This window comes from Lacerta agilis, chromosome 3 (assembly GCF_009819535.1).
Source record: "Lacerta agilis isolate rLacAgi1 chromosome 3, rLacAgi1.pri, whole genome shotgun sequence".
NCBI lineage: Eukaryota > Metazoa > Chordata > Lepidosauria > Squamata > Lacertidae > Lacerta > Lacerta agilis.
Window position 1 is genome coordinate 31,119,214 of NC_046314.1, and position 12,648 is coordinate 31,131,861.

The 12,648-nt window shown below is 41.5% G+C and overlaps 1 protein-coding gene across 2 annotated transcripts in view; it reads left to right on the forward strand.

Moving 5' to 3' along the window:
• PRIM2 (DNA primase subunit 2) overlaps window positions 1-12,648 on the forward strand; it is a 63,262-nt gene that overhangs the window by 24,771 nt on the left and 25,843 nt on the right. For both annotated transcript variants that reach the window (XM_033143190.1, XM_033143191.1), the window contains 2 exons: window positions 9,422-9,489; window positions 10,911-10,983. In XM_033143190.1, the coding sequence (XP_032999081.1) occupies window positions 9,422-9,489; window positions 10,911-10,983 (141 nt within the window). The remainder of the gene's footprint in view (window positions 1-9,421; window positions 9,490-10,910; window positions 10,984-12,648) is intronic.

Below are 12,648 nucleotides of genomic sequence, written 5' to 3' on the forward strand. Positions count from 1 at the left end.
GAATACGTTTTTGTGGACTTTCCGCGCTTTGCCGCAGCACAAAAACCTTCCGCGCAATGCACGGAAGGCAAAGGGATCCGGCCAAGGTTTGCTGCCTGGATTACTCCGCGCTTACAACAAAGCGCGCCAGGAAGCTTTTAGTAATGGCCGAAAGCAGTTTCCCGCCCGGAAACACAGCCAAATGCAATGTTGTGATTGGTTTATGTAAATACTATGACGTTGTTCAGTTTATCAATAAATGGCCCCTGCTCTCTGTAGCGGTGTGTAGAGTACGCGAGACAAGCCAAGAGAGAACAAGTGTGCGAGACAAGCAGGAGAGAAAGCGAAAGAGAAGCTAAGCCACACAGAGCAGTAGTCGGGAGAGCGCAACTCCACCATTGACGGCAGTCTCTTATTTCTTTATTTTATTTGGCCACCTTATTTTTGGCCGCACTTTCTGCTGTTCTTTTCGCTGCCTATCCTTTCCTCTTTGGAACCTTAAAAGCCTTCGTAACGACCTTCGTAACTCCAGAGATACCTTCAGAACTCCAAACAGCTTCTCACGACCTTCAGCTTCATAACCAGTGGACCCAATCATAACCAGTGGGAGCAGGCACTCCAGAATTACTGGTTATCCCAGAAGTTGGTTATCCCCACAATATACCTCTTACATTACTGAAGCTGCTTCCTTCTTTGTCTTCTGTGGCTGACATCCAATGTTGTGTGAGCAGGCTTTGCTTTCTCTCCACTGCAGCTCCCCCTGCAAACGTACTCTTCCAAGTGCCCTTCAGAGCAGATTAGGGCTGTGTGTAGGGCAATGTTAAAAATTAGCCAGGTGCCAGGCTCATTTTGCACCTTGCTTTTGACGACTTGCAACCAAGTGAAGATGCCTGGTGCCAGGATGGCGCCTGAGATTTCCAGCATCTGGAGGTGCGTGCCTAAAGATAATTGGATCTGGACTGTTTTCACGCACTAAGACCCCATCCTGTAGAATTCTATCAGTTATATTTTATCTGTACAATTGGAATGAATTTCTGAAACCAAAATGTTTTTTTTCTGTGCAGCCTGAGGAGTAGTCAGCATTAAGAAAAAGAGGTCAGAATAGGCCAATATATATGTGGACTATCCATGGATCAAGCGACTTTCCTTATTTAAGTTCTCAAAGCTCTTAACCTAGCTCGATTGCCATTGAACGAGCCAGATGTTTAACTGAGAATCAATCACAGTCAGCCCATCATTTGAAAAATAAGACTTTACAGCTGCCTTGCCCCAAAATGGCAACTAGACATTCTGTTTTGGTGACTGTAACCCTAGATTAAGGCGTCACTTGGTGCCTAGCTTATATACCTGAGTTTCTAACGTTGGTGTAGGGAACTGTGGGGTGAGGATGAGGGCCCATTCTCTTAATGGTGTTCATTCCGCTAGCAGACATGGCTGGATTCCATTCTGTGTTGTTGCGTCTCCTGTAAGGAAACTTACTTGCTAGTTTCATGTTAACTTGTATCCTGCTTTTCTACATAAAAATGCAAAGCAGCATAGAGTAAAAACATGAGTGCAAATTACAAGAAAAGTAAGAAAACAAGAATAAAACAAAAGCCATCAGTAAAGAAATATATATATATTTTTAAAAAATTAAAGTTAGGAGAGAGAACATGAATCAAAATGGAGGCATGACAAGAAAAGTCTTTACAGTGTGTCTAAAACTGGGAAGGAAAGGAGCCTATTGGGCCTTCTCCATGAGGGCATTCCATAACTACCACCCAAAAAAAGTGCTTTATTTGTATCTCTAGTGGAAACCTCTGTGGAAACTTATCAGTGGAAAAGAACAGATATTTTGGGGGGAAAGATAAAGACAAAGAGGAGGAGAAAAAGAAGATGCATCCTTGGGTCTTTTTTCACCCAACTGTAGGATTTGGAAAGCGTATCACATTGTGAGGTAGTGGATCTGATGATAATAATAATAAATAATAATAATTTTTTATTTATACCCCGCCCTTCCCAGCCAAAAACCGGGCTCAGGGCGGCTAACACCAATTAAAATCACAGCAAAAACATAAAACAATCAATTTAAAAATACAGATTAAAATACAAATTCAAAATTAAATCTGCAGTCTCATTTTCAAATAGCCCACCAATAAAAGAATGAAGCATGAGTATCAAACAGAAACCAACCCGAAGGCCAGGTGGAACAGCTCCGTCTTGCAGGCCCTGCGGAAAGATGCCAAATCCCGCAGGGCCCTGGTCTCTTGTGATAGACTGTACTGAGAAGGCCCTGGCCCTAGTTGAGGCCAACCTAGCATCCTTGTTGCTTGGGACCTCCAAAAGATTATTATTTGAGGACCTACACGGGACATACCAGGAGAGGCGGTCCCTTAGGTACGAGGGTCCTAAGCCGCATAGGGCTTTAAAGGTCAAAACCAGCACCTTAAACCTGACCCTGTACTCAACTGGGAGCCAGTGCAGCTGGTAGAGCACTGGATGAATGTGGTCCCATGGCAAAGACCCCGTAAGGAGCCTCGCCGCAGCATTCTGCACCCGCTGGAGTTTCTGGATAATGCTGTGAAAACTCTAGACCTTTAAAATAAGTTCAATTTTATGCTTCTTAAATAATAACTCAAGAGCCAAGAGGTACTTTGGGTGACACATTTACTCTGTCAATGTAAGTTAGAAAAAGTTTAGAGTATCAACAAAGGATCTAGGGTCATACTGGGTTAGCTAATGAGCAAGTATTCTGAAGTATAAGAGTGTAATATCTGTGTCTTATTACTTACACCGGTAGTCTCCTTTGCTTATTAGTAATCTGGTCAACGTGCATTTTGGTACTTCAATTCTTTTTTTACGTTGCTACCACTAAGCAAAATGCTACTGATTGAATGTATTGTAAACCAGGCATGCAATTGGTATCTTTTATCTGATGTTTAATGGAAAGAAAATGTTAATTTTGGGTAATGAAAAAGGCCTCCAAGTATGGTGGGTGAATAGACCATTAGGTTAATTAAAACGAGGATATGTATCACTGCTGTAGTGGAACTATCATTTTGAAGGAGACAGTTTCATTTAGTGCTTGAATAGTGAAATTCAGAATGTCTCTCTCCCAAACTGGATTTACGACACATAAGACCAAGATAAATGGCAAGGGCAATTCAGACTTCTGTTCATTTACTTTTACCTGCCTACCATCACTTGTCAGTCTTGACTGCTTGTCACATAAAGGTGAAGATTTATTTAGCCTTATTTAAATCAATTAAATGGAATTTGTGTTGCTTCACTGTCCATCGCGCAAGTGGTGCGTTTAGTACAAAAAGCGCTAAAAAGTTGTGACAAAGTGCACTCCGAAAAGCTTTCAAACACACTTTTATGAGTACAGTCGCCATCTATGGATTTCAATTCTTGTTTAGTTTTTAAATATCACAACATTTTAAAGAAGCTTCTGGAAGAGGAAGGAGTTGTGTTGCTAAATTGTTTATACTTGTTTTGAAGTCACTTAGGATTGCTGCAGCTGAAGAAGAAATATTGGTGGTGTAGATAACAATTGAGGGGAAAACAGGACATTATAATAGGAAGAGTCACAGAAGCAAATTGGTTTTCTTTAATACAATGGTACCTTGGTACTCGAATGGCTTGGCTCCCGAACAAATCGGCTCCCGAATGCCATAAACCCGGAAGTAAGTGCTCCGGTTTGCAGGCGTTTTTCAGAAGCCGAACATCCGACTCAGCTTCTGTGGCTTCTGAAGCTCCTGCTGCCAATCAGAAGCCTTGCCTTGGTTTTCGAACCGTTTTGGGTGTCGAACGGACTCCCAGAACGGATTAAATTCAAGAACCAAGGTGGTCACAGGGCCATTCTGGACCATCAAATAAGCTTTCAGGTGGTCAAACGACTTCAGGTGACTGCAGCACCTACACAACTGTGTAACATCCCCCCCCCAGCTATTGTAGCCACTAAGAGAGCTTTATTTACCCCTCCCTCTCTTCTATCACTGACCTAGTCACCCTATTCAGCTGGATTTTCAGTAGCAGCTGTGTCCTAGTGCAGGGTAAGATGAAGCAGAGAACCCCTTACATGAGCGAAACGCGCTTCCACTCAAGCAAAGAGAGGCCAACCCAGTTTCCACTAGATCAGCCTGTCTTCTTGCCTGCTTCTCAATATTCTACACTATTGTAGAGGGCCTGAAATATTTAGGAGTGACTGTGGGGGGAGGGGGGGAAACTAAGGGTTGCAACAGGAAGTGGTGGAAAAGCCCCATTGCATGCATTGAACTGTGCTCACTGCTCTTTCAGTTCCTCCCATTGGAGCTGAAAATTTAAAAACTTCTAAGGTTGTATATAGGACGCGGGTGGCGCTGTGATCTAAACTACAGAGCTAGGGCTTGCCAATCAGAAGGGTGCCGGTTCGAATCCCCGCGACAGGATGAGCTCCCGTTGCTCGGTCCCTGCTCCTGCCAACCTAGCAGTTCAAAAGCACGTCAAAGTGCAAGTAGATAAATAGGTACCACTCCGGCAGGAAGGTAAACGGCGTTTCCGTGTGCTGCTCTGGTTTGCCAGAAGCGGTTTAGTCATGCTGGCCACATGACCCAGAAGCTGTACGCCGGCTCCCTTGGCCAATGAGCGCCGCAACCCCAGAGTTGTCCGCGACTGTACCTAATGGTCAGGGGTCCCTTTACCTTTAAGGTTGTATATAATAACATACTACTTTAAAATCTGGAATACCTTGAGCTATAATGTCATAATATGGCATACAAATTACTCCTTTTTAATTCTAGCACCTTTCCCTTCCCTGGCATCTCCCAACAATCACCCTTCACTTTTTCATCTAACACACTATGGCCAGCTAAGCTAGCAATGAGGAGGAACCTTTGCTATCAAATATGCTACAGTTGTGCTCATCCACTTGGGAATCCACTGTAACATTTTGTTGCATGCCCTATTTGTCTCTAAAATCTTAAGCTATGAGATTATTCTCTTGCAGAGAGCATTTTCCAACTAATGTTTAGTAACCCTATTAGAAATGGCCCAACATGCTAAATGCATGAAGTACTGTACAGGTACAAGTAGGTTCTGTTGAAACAAATGAGACATGGGATTTGCAAAAGATATCAAGTGATTAATTTTCCCACGTAATGTTGGAGATCAAAGAAGGGGCACGTGTAGGCAGGGTCAAACAATATGTGCAGACAGAGTTTTGCTTTCTAAACAGTGCCATGAACCGGTTTGGCAAAAAAACAGCAAGCAAAGCTACTGTTACATGAAGTAGCTCATTCCTATTGGTAAGAATTTTCCTTCTTTGCATCATGGCCTCTCCTCTCTTAAACTCTTGAAGTAGCGACCAGCTTTGTGGTGTGTAGGGTGGGATGGGGGAGCTCAAGGTTCTTTCTGCAGGTTTCCTTGGTTGACCTCTTCATGTATTGTTCTTTATTACTTGCTTTGATTGTTTTTTTTATTGAAAAGGGCAGACTTCAAATACAAGAAATCTATCACAAACTGTTTTATTGCAACCCCCCCCCCCCCCGGATGTAAACCAATGGGAATACTCAGTGGTAAGCAACCACCTGATATATTTTAACATGAAGAAATGCTGGATTAACGAAGTGAGGGGAGCTAATTCTTCACATGAAATTAGTGCTTTTGATAGTTTTTTTTTAAGTGTCTCTGGATGTCCATAGTGCTAAAATACAATAACTACATCTTTGCTAAGATTGCATACTTTGTGAGTATTTCTTCAGAATTGCAATGTGTTAAAGGTTAAAACCAAACTTTTTTTCCAAAATTGATCAGCATTGAAATGTCAGCTGTCTAGTTGGGGCAACGTACCAGCATGCAAACACTGGTCTAATATTGATTTCCCTGGCTGCATAACATTTGCATTGTGACATTTTGCTGCAACATTAGCGAAGTGGTTGTTTCTTGATCAATCGCTTTCGGTAGTACACACCATACAACAGTACTCAATGTGACCTATATGGAATTACATATTAACAACCGAGCAAAATTATGGGTATGTGTGCATATAAATATAAGCCCGGAGCAGGAATTGTGCTGTGTTAAAAGAGATGCTGTTTGCAAGCATGAATCTTAAGCTATATAAAACTGCTGTTATGTTAACTACTAAATACAGTATCTAAGCAAAGCAATATTGACAGTGCAATCCTATACATTGAATGCAATCCTATTTATTGCATTCAGTGTATTTATTATATTGTTATATTGTTTTGTCTGATGGTACGTTATGTATTTTGTGTTTTTATACTGTAAACTGCCCTATGTCCCTCTGATGAAGGGCAGTATATAAATTTAATAAATAAATAAAATAAAATTGGGTGTATTGAGTGAGCTGTATTAGAGATTCAGTATATTGGTCCTTTTTTTAACAATTTTTTTTTTTGCCTCTCCTACCCCCAATCTAAAATATTCTGTAAAACAAGACTTACCAGTAAATTGCCCATTAGACCTTAAGATATGAGGAATAAGTAGACTACACACACACACACACACACACACACACACCATTGTTCCTCCCAGGAGTTCAGATAGGTGTACGTGATTGTTTTCCTTCCCACCATTTATACCTTGCAATAATCCTGCAGTTTACATTAGACTTGAGATAATGACTGGGCCAGTATCTCAATAAGACTCCTGGTTGAATCTGTATCTCCCCAGTTTAAGGTCCAAACTAGCCTAGTAGCGGACCTGTGACCTCAAACATGGATCTGTTCCAACTATAGAAGTGTTCCCATGTTACATTCAACAAGATGCTACTGTTTGGTGATGGTAAGGTGAAACTCTGTGACCCTTATAATTCTGACGGGCAGTATGTGTATTCTCTTGGTAAGAACAATGCAAAATTGTGGAATGTTTCAACATACTACATTTTTGCTTCTCTTTGGAACAAAATCCATAATAAAGCATAGAATTGTCAATTGTAAAATATGGTGACCGCTGCTTTAAGCTTGTGCGTTGCTTGTCTGGTTATTAATCAAACCACACTTTTTGGTGCTATCGCTGCACCAAAAAGCATGAAATACTTACATTGAAAGCCAATCAATCAAATGCATGTCCCAGATCTATCTTTAGAGCAGCAATGAGTAGGAAGGCGCTCCTAATAGATACGCAATTATGTGCCAATATCTAAGCATGAGTACCTGTGTTATTTTCTTACAAAAGGGTATTGCATGGAAATAAAGATGTGATTGTTAAAAACAATATACATTTTCTTCATCTTTTCGGTGGCATCAGATTTAACCGTATCATTTATGGTTTTGCTGATTATATTCTCTACTTTGGAATCTTATCTATTATAGAACCCTAAAAGTCACGGAACTGCAAAGGACCTCAAAGATTGTCTAGTCCAGCCCTCTGCTAATGCAGGAAATGGACTACTATAGCATCCGTGACAGCTGGCAAGCTAGTTTCTGATCAAGTTTAAAGTAGCTGCCTAGGTATTTTTCACTGTTGTAGAAATCACTCCCCCCCCCCAATTCTCTGAACATATGGGATGACCAAAAACATAGGTATAGGACATATGCTTTGCATGCATAACACAAGGTCCTCAGTCCTGTACCTGGCATTTCTGTTTAAAAGATCTTTGGACGGCAGACTGGTAAAGAGAGCTCTGCTTCATACCTTAGGAAGCAGCCGACAGTCGGAAAAGACAGTCCTGAGCTGGATGTACAAATTATTTGACTCCAAAGAAGGCAGCTTCATGTTTCTGTATGTGATGCAAACGTCCTGTGTTGCTTCCCTGCTCTCATACTTTGGCAACAGAATCATCCTACTTGTCAAGGGAGCATTATCCAGAGATGGGCTTATGATCTGAAGAATGAAACAGTATGAACGGAGGCGGTTGTTGCCTTTTCCAAACACAGTGAAGTAGAATTCCCTGCTCTGTCCTTTCCTGCTTCTTATGGCTAACAACAACAACAATTTGCACAACAAACTGCAAGATGGGTGAATAACTGAGATTAGTGTAATAATACTTAACACTTAGAATGTTCAACATTCATGGCGAGCTTCTGTTAAAGGGTTTATGTTCTCGGAGTCCCTTTTCCTTTCCTCTCCTCCAATCTGTTGTAAACTTGAGGCAGCCATGAGGGTCTCCCATTGTTAGGCAGGCAGAGATGGATGCTGGGAAGGTATGTGTGTGAGAGACCATGAAGACTGAATGAGAAGCAGCCAGTGGGTAAAAGTTACTCACTGACATTGCTAGGCATGATGATGAGTATTATTACATACCCAAATATGTAATTTTGGCGTGCGATTTTAGCAAGCATAAGTATTTTAGAATTACTAACATTTTTTCTTTCTTTTTAAATGTAACTTGTTTTTACTGGTACAGTAGTCTTAATTAATACTTTAGGCTGTCTGTTGTAAGTAGCTGGGAATTCTTTTGTTCTAGTAAGTGGCATATAAAATTTGTTAAATATATTACCTTGTAATCCTTTTAGCAGCCCTTTAAGGTAGGTTGATACTGTTAGGTCCGTATTGCACGTGGTCCAGCAAGACTTGAGTCTGAAAATGCCTCGTCTAAAGCCATTTGTTGATTTTAGTGGCAGAAACAAAATAAAAAAATTCATTCCAGCAACACCTTCGAGACCAACTAAGTTTGTTATTGGTATGAGCTTTCGTGTGCATGAACACTTCTTCAGATACCATGCACACGAAAGGTCATACCAATAACAAACTTAGGTGGTCCCTAAGGTGCTACTGGAAGGATTTTTTTAAATTTTGTTTCAACTACGGCAGACCAACACGGCTACCTACCTGTATTTAGTGGCGCAAGTTAGATTTGAACTGGGCACTTCCTTGATCCGTGGCTAAACCTTAGCTAATATGCTTCAGCAGCACAGAAGAAAAAAAAATGTTCATCTAAGGAAACAACCGTAATTGATGGAAAGGAATCTGTCTTGTAAGACTTAACTATGCGGAGAGCTCGTTGTAGTAGAGCCTTCTGTGGAAACAGTTACTGAAACATTGATTTCCTCAGCTCTTCATCAGGAGTGGATTTGGCAGAGGAGTGGATTAATGCTGCTTGCCATCAACAGAACTTAAGTAGTTTAAATGCAATGGTTAATGGGTCTGGAGAAGAACTTGTTGAAATAACTACATTGCGTTGATCTAATAATAGATTGAATCGATAGATTTAAAGCTTATGTGGAAGGCTGATAAAATTACAAGCTTAATAGGAAGAGGTAGAAAGATGATAAACAAATGGACAACTTTGAAAGAGATGACGGAAGAGTTGTTGATTTCTGCTTCTGGGGATTTGACTCAACAAGAGAGAGTGACTGTGAGAGACAACCAATGTTCCAGTGGTTTTTTGAAGACTTAACTGGAAAATAAGTTAATTTTATTTGTATTATTAGTAACTGTAGTTTGTACTTTTTTAAAGAAGTGCAGCATTTCATCGGCTCTTTGTGACTTGTTCTCCCCCCTCCCCAATCCCTTTTAGCTCACAGCACGGTCATTGCCCATTGTACAAACAGATGAGAGACTCCAGCCTCTGCTCAGTCATCTCAGGTAATGTATCAATATATTTTTCTATAATAGTTCTTGGGGAGCAGTATTACTGGGTGGTCCAGTGAGCAGTAGGAAATGGTCGCAGATGGTCAACAGATATGCAGCAGCCCCCTGAGGTGTGCCCAGGCAGCTGCTACTGCAGCCTACAGCAAGCAACTGTTTGAGATTTGCCTTAATTGGCCCTGCTGCGGCGCAGCTGCTAAGCAGTGCTACATCGCAGGTGGGACTACTGGCATTCTGACTGCTAACATGTGGACCTGTCTGTGCCAGGAAAAAAGTAAAAGTGCCCAACTAGCCCATTGAGGGGCTGTTCCTTGCACTTCACCTGTGATTTGAACAGGAGAGCCATGTGGACCCTCCCTTCTCGACCTCAGCTTCAGAGCCACTGTGGTGTAGTGGTTAAGAGTGGTAGACTCGTAATCTGGTGAACTGGGTTCATGTCTCCGCTCCTCCACATGCAGCTGCTGAGTGACCTTGGGCTAGTCACACTTCTCTGAAGTCTCTCAGCCCCACTCACCTCACAGAGTGTTTTTTGTGGGGGAGGAAGGGAAAGGAGAATGTTAGCCACTTTGAGATTCCTTTGGGTAGTGGTAAAGCAGGATAACAAATCCAAACTCCTCCTCTTCTTCTTCTTCTTCTTCTTCTTCTTCTTCTTCTTCTTCTTCTTCACCTGTTCTTTAAAGTCGCTGGACTATCTTTCTCTGCAGGTGGTAGGTTCAAGTGGGTAGTAGAGAGCTGCTGTTTTTGCCATGATTTCACCTGTGCCATCTCAGTCAACACTTCAAGCTTATCCCTTAGGTTATATTTGACAAACAAACAAACATGTATTGTCTTTTTGGGGGGGAAAGAGCCCATCTACTTGAAATTCATGCAGAATATTCTCCTTCCCTCAGACCCTTTTTAAAACCACAATCATGATTTTATTACTTTCTGGGGTTGTCTCCTCATGGAGGTCTGTAGTATCTCAATAGAAATGTTGTCATAATTCTCTGATAAATTTTAAGAAGACACACTTTTTCTAGCAGTTCATTTAATATGAAAAATGTAAAGGATCTGTAACTGAAGTCTAGAACTACTTTCTATGGGCAGCTGCTTTGGCAAGTTTCAGGTATTTTGCTCATACTTGGAACATAATGTTCATCCCAGACTATTATTCTGATTGTGTTTCTCAGGAAGAAATGCCACGAAATAAATCTGTCAAGGTGCTCATGTGGTGAAATGTCAGAACTGGGTTGGATTAAAAAAAAGTTTCCAAGTGCTTTAGTGTGTTCAAGTTATATTTGCTGAATTGTTACGTTGGAATGATTTCCTCCTAAAATCCATAAAAAACAATTGTGTATTTAAGTTCCCATGGTAACAAGAATTGAATTTTTGAAGATTTCATGTACCATAAAAACCTTTCTTTCTTCTCTACCCCACAGTCATGCATATGTTGGTCCAGATTACAGCATTGAAAGAAACATTGGGAAAATTTCATTAGAACAGATTGATACTGTGAGTATTTTATGCTTTTAAACTGTACCCCATATTGCCCTTTTCCTGCATGCAGTTTGTGTGAAGAAACTGACTTCCCTTTACATATGGTTGTGTGAGGTTGTGTGAGGTGCATACTATATACAGTGCAGAGCTAAAAATCCATGTCTGTATCAACCGTCTGCAGTATCCGGGCATGGCCCCTTCTGGTTCTGACCCCAACATAAGAGTTTCGGTATACAGAATTTCCGCCTCCCCTCTTTGCGTTTCACCCCTCTACGTACTTGGGGCGACGGAACTGGTGTGACTCCCCCCTTGCCCGCTGAACGAGGGGAGTGCAGGGTCTCTCCAACATCTCCAGAGCCTCTGCTCTCCAGCCCCTTTGCTGCCGGCCGCTCCCCACTAGAGACATTGCTGCTCCCTCCCCTGGAAGAGGAGGTGCTACTGGTCAGGTGGGGCTGAGGCTCTCTGTAGCATCCCGAGAGCCCTTCCACCACCCTCTGCTGAGCCTGGGACAGTTCCCTGATAGGTTGGATCCAGAGGAAGTTGGCCATGCATTAGTCCTGTTGGAATCAATGAGACAAGGTTATGACTAACATGAAATCAGTGATGCACTAATGCACAACTAACCTCATTTGAATCCGTTCCAATATATTTATAGTGCCTCAAGGAAACCAGTGGCAGAGAAGTCCTGCTTGTTTTTTTTAAAAGTGATATAAAGGAGTGGGTCTAGAGGTTTACTGTAACTATTAACACCTTATTGTTAACCAAATACGGTAGCTTAATACAGGCAACGACCATTTTACATGGGGGTAGGGGCTCTGTTCCTGGCCCCCGCACACGTATAAGCCTGCCCTGTTCTGCCCCTATTCTGTCCTCTTCTGGGTCCAAAATGACCCGCACATCAGCGGCCACATGTCAGTTAGATGTGGGCAAAATGGTCGCTGCCTGTACTGCTGATAGTTGTTGTTGTTATTGTTTGTTTGTTTGTTTGTTGTTGTTAAAGCGGGCATATCTTATCTAAGAAATGAAAGCAAGTAATAGTTGGGAAAATAAACTTAATTAAAGTGCATCCAGCAATGTATCTGAAAATATTTAAGTCTGTTTTAAATGCATTATCTGACCCCCACTCTGCTGTTTTTCTGTATCTGTTAATGCACCAGCCTTCCCCGGCACAGTACCCTCCAGATCGCTTGGGCTGCAATTCCCATCAGCTCCAACCAGCATAGCCTGTTGTCAGGAATGATGGGAGTTGTAGTTCAACAGCATCTCAAGTGCACCAGGTTGGGTAAGCCTGCTCTATACTGACCTAAATTTTGAAAGGATGAACGGCAGTATAAAATATTTTAAACAAATTCAAGATATACTAATGAATGATATCAGTGCCATCAAAGTAGAGTTCACTTTGGGGGGGGGGAGAAAAAAACCACTATTAATATACAACCAGAATCCATATTTTAAACTGGTAACTAATTAACCATACTGATTAATGCTTTTGGCTAGAATTAGTAAAGACCATTTCTTTTTTTAATAACTGTGTTTCTGTGCTGCATTTATTCTTTTCTCTTGTATAGAAAAAATATTAGATTAAAATGCTTACGGGCATATTGAAGTTGTAAAATAGATTTACGCATAGTCCCTATAGCCCCTGCATATCCTTCTCTCCTCAAGCTGTTCACCTTTCTA